This window comes from Erinaceus europaeus, chromosome 3, assembly GCF_950295315.1.
Source record: "Erinaceus europaeus chromosome 3, mEriEur2.1, whole genome shotgun sequence".
Classification (NCBI taxonomy): Eukaryota; Metazoa; Chordata; class Mammalia; order Eulipotyphla; family Erinaceidae; genus Erinaceus; species Erinaceus europaeus.
In genome coordinates this window covers 127,510,026-127,528,522 of record NC_080164.1, presented here as the reverse complement: position 1 = coordinate 127,528,522, position 18,497 = coordinate 127,510,026, and the positions used below count along the sequence as shown (strand labels likewise).

Below are 18,497 nucleotides of genomic sequence, written 5' to 3'. Positions count from 1 at the left end.
TATTTGGCTGGTAAAGGATAAGGATTGTGAACTTTTTGAGACTGTATGTGCAACAGTAATGGTTTTTCAAAAAAGTGTCCACTAAATCTCTAAGAGTAAACTTCATGTGAATCTCCACTGTGAATGTTAATATGCAGAAACAGCTTTAGCCTGATTTTCACTAAGAATTTCATACAGATAGAAAATGAGAGGGGTTGGGCGGTGGCACAATGGGTTAAGCGCATGTGGCGCAAAGCGCAGGGACCGGTGTAAGGATCCCGGTTCGAGCCCCCGGCTCCCCACCTGCAGGGGAGTCGCTTCACAGGTGGTGAAGCAGGTCTGCAGATGTCTATCTTTCTCTCCCCCTCTCTCTCTGTCTTCCCCTCCCCTCTCCATTTCTCTCTGTCCTGTCCAACAACAAAGCAACGTCAACAATGGAAATAATAACCGCAACGAGGCTGCAACAACTACGGCAACAAAAAGGGGGAAAAATGGCCTCCAGGAGCGGTGGATTCATGGTGCAGGCACCGAGCCCAGCAATAACCCTGGAGGAAAAAAAAAAAAAATGAACTGATTCTGTGGTATATATACACAATGGAATACTATGCAGCTATCAAGAACAATGAACCCACCTTCTCTGACCCATCTTGGACAGAGCTAGAAGGAATTATGTTAAGTGAGCTAAGTCAGAAAGATAAAGATGAGTATGGGATGATCCCACTCATCAACAGAAGTTGAGGAAGAAGATCTGAAAGGGAAACTAAAAGCAGGACCTGACCAAATTGTAAGTAGGGCACCAAAGTAAAAACCCTGTGCTGAGGGGTAGACATGCAGCTTCCTGGGCCAGTGGGGGGGTGGGAGTGGGTGGGAGGGATGGGTCACAGTCTTTTGGTGGTGGGAATGGTGTTTATGTACACTCCTAGTAAAATGTAGTCATATAAATCACTAGTTAATTAATACGAGAGGGGGGAAATTAATTGTATGTCTCGAAGTTTTTCAAAACACAAACTGAATCTTTTTAATATATAGGCTGTGTATTTGATATGCAGACTCTCTCAAAAGCCTAGACCAAGTAGATCAGAAGCAACCAATAGCATAGCTATATACAAGATACTGGGTACTGTACAGCAAACCATAACAAAAGGACTTTTCAAAGTTAACCCAATTACCAAATAATGTGATGATAACATTAACTCTCGATTGTCTTTTTGAACCCTAAGACAGCAGGAACCTCACATCTCCACTAATGCGCCTCTACTCCCCCAAGTCCTGGAACCCTTGGATAGGGCCCACTTTCCCGTATGCCTCTCCCAATCCATATCAAATAATATTGCATCTGCCAATCACAACCTAACCAACGCAACCTAATGTTGGTTAGGTTGTGTCCAGAGACTTCACGTGTGGAATGACAACCCTTCAGCTTCATTACTCGGGTGAGACCTTTCATTTTATAGTACACTCTAATTTCATCTCAGGTGGTTCACTTTCTAACAAAGTCCCAAAACCTAGATATACACCAGTTTCTCTGAGAGAGAGCTTATGTTCACACGTATCCATAAACTACTGCAAAATATATACCTGAAAGCAGAAGTACACTAGAGTTTGCAGTGAGTACCTCCCTAACACTTCCTCTCCACTATTCCAAGCTTTGGGTCCATGATTGCTCAACAATTTGTTTGGCTTCATATGTTAACTCTCTTTTCAGTCACCAGGTTCCAGATGTCATCAGGATGCCGGCCAGGCTTCCCTGGATTAAAGACCCCACCAATGTGTCCTAGAGCTCCGCTTCCCCAGAAACCCACCCTACTAGGGAAAGAGAGAGGCAGACTGGGAGTATGGACCAACCAGTCAACGCCCTTGTTCAGCGGGGAAGCAATTACAGAAGCCAGACCTTCTACCTTCTGCAACCCACAATGACCCTGGGTCCATGCTCCCAGAGGAATAGAGAATGGGAAAGCTATCAGGGGAGAGGGTGGGAAATGGAGATTGGGTGGTGGGAATTGTGTGGAATTGTACCCCTCCTACCCTATGGTTTTGTTAATTAATCCTTTCTTAAATAAAAAATATATGAAAAAAAAAAGAAAAGAAAATGAGCTGATTCAAGTATTGTTTCTAATCCAATATGGAAACAAAGAATGAGAAAGTCAGGGTGAATATGAAGGTTCTTTCTGAAATCAAATTAGTTTTCTTAAGAGCTAATATTTTTTTAGAGGTGGCCTCTTCATTTCCAGCATTATACATTATCTGTGTAAAACCAGAACGATTTTCGAAAAGAAAAGCTGGCCATTTTCTCATATGTCTGAAACATTCATTAGTATTCTTTCATCTTAAAAAGAAAACACCAAGCTTCATAGTGTCAAATATAAGGCTCTTCATAACTTTGAACATAACCACTCCCTTTCCTCAACTTTCATTCATTCCTATTGAGTCAAAAATACTTACTGAGTGCCTACCAGGTGCCAGGTGCTATTGTAGGCTCTGAAAACAAACACTGACTAAAAGAAAAAATAAACAGAGTGTATCATAAAAATAGAGAGTTAGTGCTGAGAAAGACAAAAAAAAAACAAAAAAGCATAAAAAAGCATAGGAAAAGTGGGGGAAAGGCATACATTTGCAATTTAAAAGAGACGAGTATATGGGCCATTTAAAGGATCAAGCCATAATATTAATGATTACTAAAGAGAGGGGGGGAGATATATATATATATCAGTAGGAGCAGTAGGTTTAAAGGCTCCGTGGTCACATTAAGTCTGGCATATCTATGGAAGAGCAAGCAAATGTAGGTGCCTGATGCAGTAAGAAAGGGAAAGAGAAATCAATTAATAGGGCTACAGTAGCACATCACAGGACACTCACTGGGAGGAGTTACTCAGAGGATAGATGCCATTGGGAGCTACCAGAGAGCTATCAGGATGGAAGCCACCTGATCTGACTTACATTTTAATATGATCTTGACCAGCCTGCCCACTATATCAAGATTAAAGCAAAAAGCCAGGTTCAGGACCAGTGAAATAAGTGAAGAGGCTACTATGAGAATGCAGGCAAAAACAAACAGCATATGCTAGATCTGGGGTGGGGAGAGTGTCTTGAGTCCAGAATGGTGCAAAATTTTCTGGCTTGAAGAACTGGGAGAATAGAGTTGCTGTTTCCTCCAAAAACAAAAAACAGGAAAACAAATTAGGAAAGAGAAAATTAGCGGGGGTCTCTTCACAGGTGGTGAAGCAGGTCTGCAGGTGTCTATCTTTCTTCCCCCCTCCCCCCCCCCCCCCGTCTTCCCCTCCTCTCTTGATTTCTCTCTGTCCTATCAAACAACAGCAGCACTGGGAACAGTAACAACAACAAGGGCAACAAAATGGGGAAAAATGGCCCCCAGAAGCAGTGGATTCATAGTGCAGGCAAAAACAAACAAACAAAAAAAAATCCAAGCTTTTCTGTAAAAGGCTAATTATTGTGGTCTTTGCAGGTTACTTCTGGGCTACATCCCAAGTATACAACACTGGTGTTGCACTAAAAGAAAGCAGCCACACGGGTAGGGGTAGATAGCATAAATGTTATGCAAAGAGACTGTCAAGCCTGAGGCTCCAAAGTCCCAGGTTGAATCCCCACACCACACCACCATAAGCCAGAGCTGAACACGAGAAGAGAAAGAAGAAAGCCAAGCCGCAGCCCATACAAGAAGAATAAGTGAGCCTTGTGTTTCAGTAGCACTTTACTGGTGAACACTGGCATATGATTTTGTTTAATTTCCACAACCTAAAGTAGTGTTCTGTTCATTTTGGTTCAGCATTTAAAAACATAAAAAATGGGAGCCCCTGGTTCCCCACCTGCAGGGGAGTCGCTTCACAAGCATCTTTTTCTCCCCCTCTCTGTCTTCCCCTCCTCTCTCCATTTCTCTCTGTCCTATCCAACAATGATGACATCAATAACAACAATAATAACTATAACAGTGAAACAACAAGGGCAACAAAAGGGAATAAATAAATAAATATTAAAAAATATATATGAAAAACATTCTTTGTCCATGGGTACATGTCATAAAAAAGCAGTGAGTCAGATTCAGCCTTCCAACCTCATTAATTCAGAGCCTCTTCTGTGGTAACATCATAATTTGCGTGATGTGGAGACAGGTGTGTCTTCATGGGCCCACATACATACAACCCATTCAGATTCAGACATCACTTCCTCAGTCACTAAACAGAGCTCTTCCATGGAATACAAAGCCTCCTCATAGTGAACAAAGTGGAAACCAGCTCCTGAAATAACTGAACAACCACCTAAAGGTATACATTCACTCCAGCATTAGAAAGAACAACCAGAAGTGGTAGGAGACCTTACTAACATCAAATAACATAAAAGCTCAAGACTGGGGGCTGATGATAGCTTAATGGTTATGCAAAAAGATTTTCACACCTCCTTGCTCCAAGGACACTGCTGCCAAGCCCAGAGCCACCACTAACCAGAGCTGAGCAGTGCTGGGGGGGGATTCCTTGAGATTAATTATTATGAGGGAGACCCTAGAAAATAAATGGTATGTTTGCAAAAACTGACCCATAAAAGTCTTTTTAAAGAAATAATTGATCTTGGAAATTAGCAGAACAGCCTAGCAGAAAGGCCCAAAGAAAACGGATCCCCAAAACCTATCTCTGGCTGGGTTCAACAAATGATACTCAAGGCCTAAACAACTGAGAGAAAATCTAAGATAATCAGATAAAGAAAAGACTACAAAAATTGGATAAGGGCAAGAGACTGGCCCACTTAATAATGGTCTGTTTGGTCAATATCACACCACGTGATCATCTGGGGCCCTAGTTGTGGAATCCTTGGATTCCCATACAGATATAATGGGCCTTGACCTCTAAAGCATCCCTCTTTCTACTACCACTGGTCGCTTCCATAAAGCACAGCATCTTGTGGGCTTTCCCCGGACTTTGGCTCTACCATAAAGCAATGGTGGTAGGGAGAGCCCCAGTCTCTGAAGGGAGGCTGGGGGTATCATCCTACCCTGCCACTTGAAAAAGACTGGTCCTGAAATGAATGCAGCCTGCAATGTTCCTCAGATGTGACCATGAGCTATAAACTCAGACCAGTAGGAACTTAGAGGTTATACAGGGTCTGGCGCTAAATATAAATATGTATTTACATATGGACCCTGAAGCAGGTGGATGGAGGTTAAGTTGTTAATTTTAGCCATAGAATTTTTTCTTTCAAGAACAGGAGCTACTCCCTGCCCTAATCCAACTTTCTAGCCCTTTTCTCTACTCTGACAGCATTCTCTCAGACAATATTCTCACCCAACCTCAGACTAGCTACCAAATTCAAGCAAAACTACTATAGTTGTATGCCCCCAGGAATACACCTAAAATGGTTCTCCTAGCTTTCTTCTACCCTAAAATACCTAATCTCATCTGCTCTGATCCTACTTTTTGGTTCCTGTTCATTAACCATCTTGTCTCAACTTAGATCATGCCACCTTCCAGACACCAAGTTAGATGCTACCATGACTCCACCCCGACTTGTCTCGGCAGATGACCTCAACAATGTGTCCTGGACTTTTGCATCTCCAGAGCTCTGGACCACTAGGGAAAGATAGAAGCAGGATGGGGGTATGGATAGACCTGTCAATGCCTATGCTCAGCAGAGAAGCAGCTACAGAAGCCAGAACTCCTACCTTCTGCTCCCCATAAACAACTTCGATCCATACTCCCAGTGGGGGAGAAGTGATAGGATAAGAGGGCTCTGCACACTCCAACTCCATCAGCACTCAGAGAGAGAGAAGGAAAAGGAGAGGAATATATATATATATATGGAGGTAGCTACCATATTATGAGTGGCTCAGAGGGGAATCGAGGATTGAATCGGAAAAAGAAGTTGCAACTATGTATAAATGTTGACAGATAGTTGTACAGAATATGATTGTCTAAACATGTCTAAAACTTTAAGGGAAATGTGGTAGCTTGCAGTAAGGAGAGTAAAGATTCAGAAATCTGGTCGTATAAACGATGTGGATTCAAACCCCTGTTGACATGTAATTCTATAATATAAAAATTAAAAAAAAAAAAAACAACTAGTCTTGGGAGGCCAGGCCAGGCGGTGGCACAGCATTTAACATACACATCACCATGCACAAGGACCTGGGTTCAAGCCTCCATTCCCCAACAACAGGGGAGATGCTTCATCAACAGTGAAGCAGGTCTGCAGGTACTATCTTTCTCTCTCCCTATCTCTACCTTCTCTCTCAATTTCTCTCTTTCCAATTAGATTTTAAAAAAACTTAAAGGAAAAAATGCTCACCAGGAGTACAGAATTCATAGTGCCTATGCCGAGCGCAAGCAATAACCTTGTTGGCAAAAAAAAAGACAAGAGAAATAATTGATCCTTCCAGGAAGTTTCAAGTGTTAAAACTGGATGCTTAAGATAATTTTTTAATGTATTTGTTTTTTAAAAAGAAAAGTCAGCATGAGGGGAAAATATTTTAGTGGAGTAGATATAAGTCAGGAGGAAAAAAAAACAGTAACCAGTGTGAAAAGGAGGAATTGTCCTTCATCTGTTTGGTTAACTACATGGTTGCTTGAGTCAAGATCTCTTGTGATCTGAGGGGGCCAAATGGCCATACAATGACGTGATCAGTGACAAAATAAATAATGTTTTTAGAAAATCACATTTGGGAAGTCAATCCTGACTTCTAGTCCATTCAGTGGCTCGTCAAAGGTGTGGTTAGCACCCACAGCATAGGTATCATCATGGGATATCACTGGGCAGTGGTTTCTTAATTGCACAGTCATTATTAAGTTGCTTAAAACCTCTAGGCCTGGCTTTCCTCATCTGTCGATACTTACTTCAGATAATATTAATGGTTAACCTCTGTAAAGCTTTAACTGAGTTTCTGCTCAGGAAAGAGAAATTAAAATGCTCTTCCATAAAATGTGTTAAAATTCTCTCATGCAGTTCATAAAGACTCCAATTAGAAATTGGAATGTCAAAACTATGTGACTGAAAAGGTGCAAAGTCCCTCCCTTCACTGATGTCCCCAGTACACTAGGATATAATTAAGAGGACATACCTTCTCAAAGGCACACTGTGGGTTTCTGCAAACAGAGGGTTTGCAGATAACAATATCACCATGGCAACGGCAGTTCTGGCATGAATCTGGCTTCCAAACTGTGCCATCCTGCAAAGAAGCATAAGCTCTGAGTTAAAAACTGATCAGTCAAGGCATAAGCATACCAAAGCAGAACCATCAATAACCCCACAGCCTGAACAATTAAAAGGCAAAGGGAAGTCACAGGAGCACACTCGGTGCTGGCTAGTCACTGATTAAATCCCTGGGGCAGGGAAAGCAATCTAATCCATTTCACAACAGTCAGCCCACGTTGTTCAAGACAAGAACATGTAGCAGAGAGCTGTCGATACCCAGAGTAAAAGCCATCAATTGGCCTAAAACCTCCAGAGGACAGGCTCTCATAGTCTTCAAGTTTCTCTTTACTGTTAACTAGCAGGAACCATAGGAGTATGTTTAAAGGAAAGTGACACTTGGACTTTCTCTAAGCAGCACTTTTCACTGGACATGATCAACGGTTCGGTCTTACTTTCAGGTCATTAGTTATTTCATATTCCAATGCTCATCAGAAAGGAGGAAATCTTAACAGTTCAGTATGGTTAAAGCCAATCAACAAACATAGTAAGTGGCTATAATGTGTCCAGTTGTGCACTGGACAATTTGAGGCACAAAAGAAGGGTACGTGTGGGCATCATCTATAAGGGCCACAATCTATTTACAAACACAGACACATGGGTATTAAATAAATATGAACTTGTACAATGCATAAATAAATATATGTGTATATTTTGCCCTGCTTTATATATTTTTTCTTTATTTGGGGGGCTAATAATTTATAGTCAACAGTAAAATACAATAGTTTGTATATGTTTAACATTTCTCAGTTTTGCACATAACAATTCAATCCCCTCTAGGTTCTCCTCTGCCATCATGTTCCAGGACCTGAACCCTCACCCTCCACCCCAGAGTCCTTTACTTTGGTGCAATACACCAAACCCAGTCCAAGTTCTGCTTTGTGGGGAGTCCAGCAGAAGCACATCAGGTTAAGTGCAAGTGGCGTAAAGAGCAAGAGAGTTGCTTCACAAGTGACTGCAGGTGTCTATCTTTCTCTCCCCTCTCTGTCTTCCCCAACTCTTTTCCATTTCTTTCTGTCCTAACAATGATGACATCAACAACAATAAAAAAAAACAAGGGCAACAAAAGGGAAAATAAATAAATAAAAAAAAATAAACAAACAATAACCAGGCCCCTTACTCCTGTCCTTGCACTTCCCGCCACCTGCGCTTACCACCGGACTCCCATAGATCCACATTTTAATTGTGCCCACTTTGAAGTAACACTGAGTCTACAGCTATAGCACTCTGAATACATTCAGTCTTGTCTAAAGTAACATCTAGTCAAACTATCACACAGATCCTGCAAAGCAGAGTTTAAAGTCTGCTCTCATGGTTCTGGGTTGGAGCAGTGAAGAAGAAACAACAGATGACGCAGAGATCCATTTCCCCAGAGATGTCCTAACCACATTCCTATTCCATATGGATAAAGATCATCAGTTTGAGGTTTTTTTTTTTTTAATATTTTATTTATTCATGAGAAAGATAGGAAGAGAGAAAGAACCAGACATCACTCTGGTACATGTACTACCGGGGACTGAACTTAGGACCTCATGCTTGAGAGTCCAACATTTTATCCACTGTGCTCCTGGACCACAGTTGTTTTTCTTTTTTCTTTTGTTTTGTTTTGTTTGCTTGTTTGTTTTTACCAGAGCACTGCTCAGCTCTCACCTGTGGTAGTGACTGAATCTGGGCCTGGGAGGCTCAGTCATGTGAGTCTGTTTGCATAACTAATATGCTATCTGCTCTGCCCTGGCTGAGTTTTAAATATAAAACTTCTTCATTAAAGTACATTATTGTTGTTGTTGTTGTTGCTTTTAACACTGGTTTACAAAGCTGTAAGATTTCAGCAGTATACACAGGATGTAAATCAACCACACCCACCACCAAAGTCCTTTGCTCCCTTCCCTCCGGACAACCACCTGAGTTCTTAGAAAGTCTAAGAAATACTTCGTTACTAATTTTTTTTGGTAATTTTTGTTGCTTTCGTTATCTATATTCTATAGATAACCCAAATTATCTGGTAACTGTCTTTCGTCTCTTATTTCACTTAGCATAATCACTTCCAGGCCTACCTCTTACTCTCATCCTCCCTCCACTCTTTTAACTTCAGAGCTGTATTGAGTACATACCCCATAACTTCTTCATCCGATTATCTGTCTCTGACCATTTACATTGCCTCCATATGTTGGCTATTGTGACTAGTGTAGCTAAGAACATAGGGGTGTCTATGTCCTTAGGAACTAGGAAACACCCGATTTCTTTTAAAAGTTCTTAGGGGAGGAGGCAATAGCACAGAGGGTTAAGTGCACATGACATTAAGTGCAAGGACACGCTTAAGGATCCCAGTTCAAGCCGCCAGCTCCCCACCTACAGAGGGGTCGCTTCGTAGGCGGTGAAGCAGGTCTGCAGGTATCTACCTTTCTCTCCTCTTCTCTGTCTTCCCCTCCTCTCTCAATTTCTCTGTCCTACCCAACAACAACAACAGCTATAACAACTGCAACAAGGGCAACAAAATAGGAAAAATGGCCTCCAGTAGTAGTGGATTTGTAGTGCAAGCACCAAGTCCTAGTAATAACCCTGGAGAAAATAATAATAATAATAATAATAATAATAATAATAATAATGAGTTCTTATCTCCATTATTCTCTGTTTGAAAAGTACTCCGTGGCTTGTTTTTGCCTCAGATTTAATGATGTGCAGACCCCGTAAGCTGCCATCGCCCCTCTTCCTGGTCTTGAGAATCTTGGTCCTCAAGCTTTCATCTTTCACTCAAACTGATTAAGAACTGGAGAGTGTCAACCTCCTACTTGGTATCACGCTTTTCGCTCCCCCTGGGATCCTTGTGCCTTCCTGGCTGACCCTGAGACAGTTCGCAAGCCAACATGAGTCTTTCAAGTCTATAACTCAAGGATGAGTCACTTGCTAACCCTTAGTCACCACACCTGGCCTCCAACTCCCTTAGGTGCATCTCTTTGCTGCATTTCTATGACCCTGCTGTCTTCTTCAGACTTGGTCATGCTATATTGCACTGTCCTGTGTTCCTGGTAGTTTTATGGGACCAACTGCAAGCCCCTCAGAGCAAGGACTGTCCTTGTTGGTATAGGGTAAGTTTTCTATAAACAAGGGCCTACAGGTTATAAATTGGTTAGCAAAGGCTTTTTACTTCTTGCTGAACATTCTCATTCGTATTTCTTCAAACAAATGAAATGGTGTTAAAATACTTTAAGGAAAAGTATGAGAAATGCTTGAGCTCTTGTAAAGGGAACTGTCAGAAAACAAGCATTTAACTTTTCCTGGGATGAGCTGGGGAGGTAATGGACCTCTAGGAACACTTTGACATACAAAGTTAGAGACCAAAAGTGACAGGTCAATGTTAGGAGTCAACTTGGCTAGACTTTCTCATTCCAGTGCCCAGCTGTGTGCTCAGCCTGGAGAGAGGTTAACTAGAGCACAGTAGCAAAACATCTGTAAAAGCTACTGGGAGAAGACACCAAACACTAGTGGATACAGTTTCTATTCGTTCACTTTTGGTTAAAATACACAGGTTTGTATAACAACATACCACAATCAACAATGGCTTTAGGATAAACTTGAGTCAATACATACATACACACATCATATTCAAAAAAATCACTTCCCTATAGAGAGACTAGAAGGTTAAAGACATAACTTAGACAGTTAAGCAATCTATTAAGATACATGTCTGTGGTAAGTAGCTATCATCCAGTAGTCCTCATTGCCATGTGGGCTGGAGAGCTAGGGTCTCACTTATTGTTATCTGGCAAAGAATCATCTCCTGCGTAAGTTCTGGATGGATAGTGGATTGCCCAGTAAAAGCCTCTTTTACAAAGTGGACATTAGGTTAAGGGAAGTTTTAAATATCTATCATCTCCAGATATCTTATAATCAAACTGTTTGAGATTCATTTTGCAATTCTTTTGTAAATGGCCCTCATTATTGCATTTAAAACAAACCTTGTTTTGCATGGGCTGTACTTAGCCTGTCACATATGTGGCCTGATTAAATGCATCCATAACATGTACTTTATGGGTTTGAGTCTACCTCAGTACATGCTTTTATCATCTGAGAAATATTTAAATCTAGATCCTTAAGTGGCCCAAGAATTCCTTTACAATCTTGGTTTGCATTTTCATAGGCTAGTTGCTTAATTAAAATTCTGGCTGCTTCTTTATTGTCTACTTGTCTACTTACAGTTTCTTGTAACCTGTCCGCAAATTCTCTGTAGGGTTCTGTGGCTTTCTGAATAACAGAGCTGAAAGACTCTATATGAGCGCTAGATAACTTATCACTTATTCTGACTACTGCTGGCACAGCAAGGTTCCTGTCATTTTTTCTAATGTTCATATGTTCACTGGGAGAATTAATGGCACTCTCACCCACTAACTGACTGGGTGAGATAGCTCTGGGAACCTGATCTGGCCAAACTTTATATTCCAACTCAGTTCCTTCTCCTGTAAGAAACATGGGAAAAGCATCAAATTTAAGGCCTTGATCAATAGGAATTTTTCTGTTTTTATCACTGGTAGCAGGCAAATTTGGTTCTATAGTGGGTGAAGGCAAAGGAGGATGAAGAGTTAGGAAGGGGTTGAATGAGCCACATGGCACAGTAGGAAGAGGTGGTAGGGGTAAGAATGGGTTAAATGGTGTGGAGTCACAGGGGGTAGTTGTTTGAAGTGTGTGTGGAAGGGGGGATGGTGACCACACAGGAAGAGGGGGTGGAGGTGGAGGTTCCAGAGGCTGCATGGAGGAAATGAGGAGATGAGCTAAGGAAAGGATTTCCATGGATCAAAGATTGTGGTTGTAGGGTGGTGTTTGGAATAGCAAAACAGTATAGATAAAGTCCATATAAAGACAGGTTAGCTGGTTTAGGCTCAGTAGAAAAATGTGAGAATTTTGGGTTTTATGCATGACAGAAACAGTTTGTGTCTGAGAAGAGGAAGAAGGAGAAGTGGAATTGGAAGTTTGAGGAGAAGGACTTAGGGGACAGTCCTGCAAAGAAGCCTTTAATTGATTTAGAGCAGAAAGGCAGAGCTTATAAGTCTGAAGTTGTTTTGTTGTGACTATACCAATATTTTTCAATAAGTAATATCCAATTTGTGTCCATATCTCAACTGATATAGCTGTATTCTTGGGAAGAGGTCCAGAGACCACCTCTATTAAGTTTAAAAACTTTCTTAGTTCTCGGCTGGAACACTGAATTTTACATATCTTTAAAGTCTCTTTCAACTGTCTGAGGTGAAAGCTGTCTTCTTTAGAATGCAATATACCCATTGTGGAAGTCTAGAAAGGGTGAAAATAAATGAAAGCTTAAAACTAATTGTTGGTACTTACCAAGAATTAGCATATGTTTATTGAGTCCCTAGTCAGCTGAAAATCAAGCAGGAAAGAGCAGGTAAAGGGCATGGGGGTAAAAAGAAAAAAATTAACACATCTGGTAAATAAGAGTCAAGGAAAACCTGCCTTGAGCAGAAAAGCAAACAAACAAAAAAAGGAGTGGATCACCATAGAACAGATTAAAGTCAGAGCTACATGGATATGGGGTTAAAACTTTTAAACACATTTGGGACCCTCACCAGGGAAATCAAAGTGGACCATACATAGTAACTCAATATGTGGGAGATACAGTTAAACCCCATAGAGCAAAAAGTGGGTAGGGCGAAATTAAAGTCAAACAACTAAAATAGGGGTGGGACAAAAAAAAAATTGTCCCACATTGGGCACCATTTGTTTTAATTTAACTTTAAAAGGGTTTGTAGGGCTGCTGCAGCAAGTAAAAGAATTCACAGAAGGGAGCTGGGAACTGGTTTAAACAATACAAGGTTTATTAGTGTGAAACAGGTAGAAGGCAAATTAAGCACTTATCATCAAGGGTTAAGAGTACCCTAGGTCCATAAAGTCTAAGTATAGTTATCAAAAGTTTAGTCTCATAAGATAAACAATTATCAGGTGAAGTATAAGTTGCTCATGGCTGTAGGGGAGTCTTAAGAGTTTACCGTCTAGCAGAGTTACACGTGTTCAGTTCCCAGAAGAAGTAGCCATGGTGAATACCTGATGTACCTCTGCCAAGATGCTTCTGATCAGAAGAAGCAGCAGCCAAAGAGTGTGACCTGCTCAAAGTCACATGCTTCTATTCATTCCCTTCTCTGTCCCACCTCAGGGTGATGTCATTCATATGCTAATAGTCCCAAACTCCTGTTGGGGTCACAACACCTGGCTGCTGCTATGAAAGTGATTTGAAGGTGTGATTAACATTTACAATCAGTTGGTCAAGGAAAGGAGGCTGTGTTCAGTAGCATGGACAAGCCTCATGCAACCAGTTGTAAACATTGAGGTTCCTTGGAGAAGGAACTCAGTCTCAAGAAGGTGGCGCAAAAATTCTAACTGATTTGCTAGGCTTTCAACTTGCCCAACAAATTGCATGTTTTCAAAGTCAACATTGTAATTTCCAACTCTTGTCTGAATTTCCAGCCTGCTAGTCTGTCCGATCTGTGGACTTGTCAGTTCCCACAATCACATAAGCCAACTCCTTAAAATATACCTATCTATATACATATAAAGACACATGTCTCCTATTGGTTCTGTTTCTCTGGAGAGCCAAAAGATTCACATTAATGTCACCAACAATTCTCAGGAGAAGTGAAGTCATCCTCTATGAATAAGAAACATTAAATCCATAATTTCTCAGGGACTAAGCTTCAAACTCAAAGTTATTTAAGAAAAATAAAATATGTCTGATGATCACATGACATTTCCAATAGCATATGTTCTCTCTGTCTCATGTGTACACACACACACACACACACACACACACACACACTGAGTATAGAAAGTAAGTTCTAGAACCTGATTCAGAATACCTTCGAGTGTCTTCACTTTTTACTGTTATAAGACAATCCTCTGAAAGGGCAATAGTAGCCTACGAGGTTCTAATCTTCATGCCCAGAAATGACAAGCAGATGAGGGAAAACAGATTGCATTCACAAGCATGATGTCATATATTCCCTGTTGACTTCAAGAAATCCAAGATATTGATAAAATTAAAATGACAGTATCATTAAAACAATTGTTTCCATTTATTGATCATTTATCTTATGCTGTCCTCTTTGAAGTAGGAGTTAATGATAGAAAAAACAACTTTGAGACTGATGGTATGGTCTCTATTGTTTTTCCTCTGTCAATACCTTGAGTACTAAGCACGGAAGAGAGGAAAGGAACTAGCTAGCATCAATCTGGGCCAAGTATTTACATGCATGGCAGCTGAGTGGAGCCATAATGATATTTGAATGGCTACTCCCACTTGACAGATGAGAAAACAGAATTCAAGAGACTCAGCAACTCAGCCAAGTTCATAAAGCTCGATGAGGTCTAAGAGCCCATCTCTGAAGCCTGGCTGCCTAGGAGTGACTCCTGCAGTCACTGTTTACAAACAGCAAGTCTGTTAACAAAGTAAGATGCCTGAGACCCAGGTCCTTCCTTCATCAGTAAAGTGGGAATGACAAAGTAGTTAACTCATAGGCATACTGAAAGATTCAAATGAGATGATGTATTTAAAGTGATTTGAATAGCACCTGACCATTAAAAAGTGGTTTTTAATCCTATTGCTATCTACAATGTCTCAGGTATTTAGCAAATAAACACCTTCTTTACTTTTTCTTTTCTCAGAGTAGAAACAGTCTCTCAAATACCTTCACTTGCCCATCTTCCTCCTACTCCACCTTTATTAATTATTAATCAGGCAGGGCCTTAACACTGAAATGGTCCAGAATGTTGCACTTTGAGAGAGAAATAGATGGTTCACTTGATTAAACACACACATTACAATGTGAAAGGACTCAGGTTCAAGCCCTTAGTCCTCATCTGCAGGGTGAGTGGTAAAGCAGTGTTGCAGGTGTCTCTCTGTTTCTTTCACTCTGTATCACCCTCTTTCCTCTTGATTTCTGGCTGTCGCTATCCAATAAATAAAAGATAATACCAAAACAACTTTCCCCCACTAAGAATGATATTAACTGTTAATTTGCCATAAGTGGCCTTTATTATGTTGAGGAATGGTTTTTCTATTCCTACTTTCTGGAGAGTCTTTATCATAAATTGGTGTTGGACCTTCTTGAATGCCTTTTTGGCATCAATTAAAGTGACCATGTTGTTTTTATCTTTCATTTTGTTGATGTGATAAATTACTTGATTGATTTGTGAATATTGAACCATCTCTGTTTCCCAAGAATAAATCCCACTTGGTATTAATACATTATTCTCTTGATATGTTGTTGGATTCAATTTGCCAAGATTTTGCTCAGGATCTTTGCATCAATGTTCACCAGGGATATAATTTATAGTTTTCTTTTCTGGTACAGTCCTTTCCTGCTTTGGAGATCAAAGTGGTGTTCGTATCATAGAACATGCTTGCCTTTCTACAATTTTCTGGAATAGTTTGAGAATAGGTGTAAGTTCTTTGGAAGTCTTTAGAAGTTCTTTAGAATTTGCTAAGAAAACAATCTGAGCCTGGGCTTTTATTCTTAGGGAGATTTTTGATGACTGATTTGATTCTAAACTAGTGATTGGCTTGTTTAAGCTATCTATTTCCTCTTGGGTTAGGCTTGGCATTTGGTATGATACTAGCCCTTAGTCCAATTTACGTATTTATTCTAGTCCAATTTATTTCCACAGAAATTTTCATAATATCCACATATGATTCTTTATATCTCCCCATCTTCAGATGTAATTTCATCTCTCTTATTCCTGATTGTTTTTATCATAGCTTTCTCTCTGTTTCTGTTTATAAATCTAGTCTACTTTGTCTATCCTTTTGAAGAGAACTCTTGGTTTCATTAACTTTTTGGATCATCTTTCTCGATTCTATTTCATTCATTTCTGCTCTGGTTTTGACTGTTTCTTTCCTCCTGCTCACTGTTGGATTTCTTTGTTGCTCTTTTCCTAGTTGGCTCAGTTGTAATGTTAGTTGGCTTACTTGAGCTCATCACTGTTAATAAGGGCCTGTATTGCTATAAACTCACCTCTTAGAATAGCTTTTGCTGCATCCCATAGGGTCTGGTAGTTGGTCTCTCCATTTTCATTGTTCTTCAAGTAATTTATGTATTTTTATTAGTGATTTAATAATGATTAACAAGATTGTAGGATAAGAGGGTTACAATTCCACACTATTCCCACCACCAGATCTTCAAGTGACTTTTAATTTCTCTTTTAATTTCTTCAGTCACCCAGATGTTATTCAGAAGTGTACTGTTCAGTCTCCATAGTTTGGGTGTATTTCTTTTCGTGTTTATTTATAATCTCAGTGCTCAGAAAAGATACTTTTATGATTTCAATATTCACATATTAAGTCTATCTTTGTGTCCCAACACATGGTTGATCTACCCACACTACTAGGGAAAGAGAGAGGCAGACTGGGAGTACGGATCGACTAGTCAACGCCCATGTTCAGCAGGGAAACAATTACAGAAGTCAGACCTTCCACCTCCTGCAACCCACAACAACCCTGGGTCCATACTCCCAGAGGGATAGAGAATGGGAAAGCTATCAGGAGATGGGATGAGATATGGAGATCGGGTGGTGGAAATTGTGTGGAGTTGTACCCCTCCTATCCTACGGTTTTTGTTAATGTCTCCTTTCTTAAATAAATAAATAAACAAATAAATAAAAGAATGTTCCACGTACACTTGAAAAGAAAGGGGGGATGAAAGGTTTTCAATATATCTGTTAAAAACTCATGTAGCCTGTGACGTCATTTAAGACCTCTATGTCCTTATTGATTTTTCGTTCTGATGATCTGTCTTTTGTGTGAGTGTTGTATTGAGGTCTCCAACCTGTCCTACTATCAATGTCTCCCTTAAGGTGAATAAACATATTTTTAAAAATATTTGGGTGCCCTATACTAGGGACATACATATATATTGATGATGGTATGTCTCCTGTTGAATTGATCCTTTGACCAATATGTAGTGGCCATATCTATCATTTTTTTACCTCTTTGTATAAAAGTCTAATTTATCTGACATTAGAATGGCTGTTCCTGCTCTTTTGTTTCCATTATTGGCTTAGAATACTTTGTTCCAGCCTGTCACCTAGAGTTTCCATTTGTCTTTCTTTTGGATGCTGTTTCCTGGAGACACAGAATAGATGGGTCTTGGTTTTTAGCCCATTCGGTCACTGAAGCTTTTGACCAGTGAATTTAATACATTCATATTTAGGATGTTTATTGATAAATGTGGTTTCCTTATAGCCATTCTGGTTTTTGTTTCCAGGTTATTTTATGGTCTTGCTGACTCTTTTCATGTTTCTTTCTGTTTGTTATTTTATGTGGATGTTTTCTATAATGGTCTTGCCTACTGTATATATGTTTTTTATTTGTCTTTGTGCTATATTTTGTTTTTTGGTTATCATGAATAGTATGTCTAACTTACAAGAGTCTTTTTCAAGTTGGTCTTGGTTCATCAACATTGGCCTGGGCACTCTTAACTATTTATCTCTCTCCTTTCCTGTATCTGTTTTTTCCTGTGGTTATTGTGATCCTGGTTCTATTCTAATAAAGATTATAGCATTAGAAGTTGGAATTCCTTTGCTGCTTCTTTTTATGTGGCTCTCCTCTCAGTAATTCTTATAAGACAGGGTTGGTAGTGGCAAATTCCTTCAGTTTCTGAATTTTTAAAAAGATTTTTTATTTCTTCCTCATATTTGAAATATAATTTAACAGGATACATAATTTGTGGTTAGCAGTTTTTTTTTAATACTTTGAGTATGTCATTCTACTCCCTCTTTGTCTCGAGGACTTGTGATGAAAAATTTGGTGAACGTCTGATGGTTCTGTCTTTGTATGTGATCTTCTTCCTTTCCTTGTCATCTTGCAATATTTCTCCCTTTTCCATGGTTTTAGATAGTTTCATAGTGATGTGTCATGGAATGTGTTGTTTTGAATTCAAAAATTTAGGTGTATGTTCACCTTCCTGGATTTGTATATTTTGAACACTGCTCATGTATGGAAATTTTTCTGCTAGAATTTCTTTTTAAATGTTCTCTACTCCTCTCTTCTTCTCCCTCAGGGATCCCAATAACTCTGATGTTCATCTTTCTGATGGAGTCTGCTATTTCATAGAGAAGTGCTTCATTTTTTTCCTAAACTTTTCCTCTCCAAGAGTTTTAAATTCACAGAGTGTGGTGGTTGTGCCTTCTAATGTTGATATTCTCTCCTTCACCTGACTAAGTCTACTTATGAAGCTGCTAACCCCTACCTGAACTGCAGTCAAAGTGTCTGTTAGGCCCTACAATTCTGTTCGGAGTTTTTTAATCTGTACCTTGTAATTCTTTGGTAA

General features: G+C 39.9%; 1 protein-coding gene across 4 annotated transcripts in view; it reads right to left on the bottom strand.

The window, feature by feature from the left end:
- FRAS1 (Fraser extracellular matrix complex subunit 1) overlaps window positions 1-18,497 on the bottom strand; it is a 532,387-nt gene that overhangs the window by 321,557 nt on the left and 192,333 nt on the right. For all 4 annotated transcript variants that reach the window (XM_060187916.1, XM_060187915.1, XM_060187917.1 and 1 more), the window contains one exon: window positions 7,040-7,147. In XM_060187916.1, coding sequence (XP_060043899.1) covers window positions 7,040-7,147 — 108 coding nt within the window. The remainder of the gene's footprint in view (window positions 1-7,039; window positions 7,148-18,497) is intronic.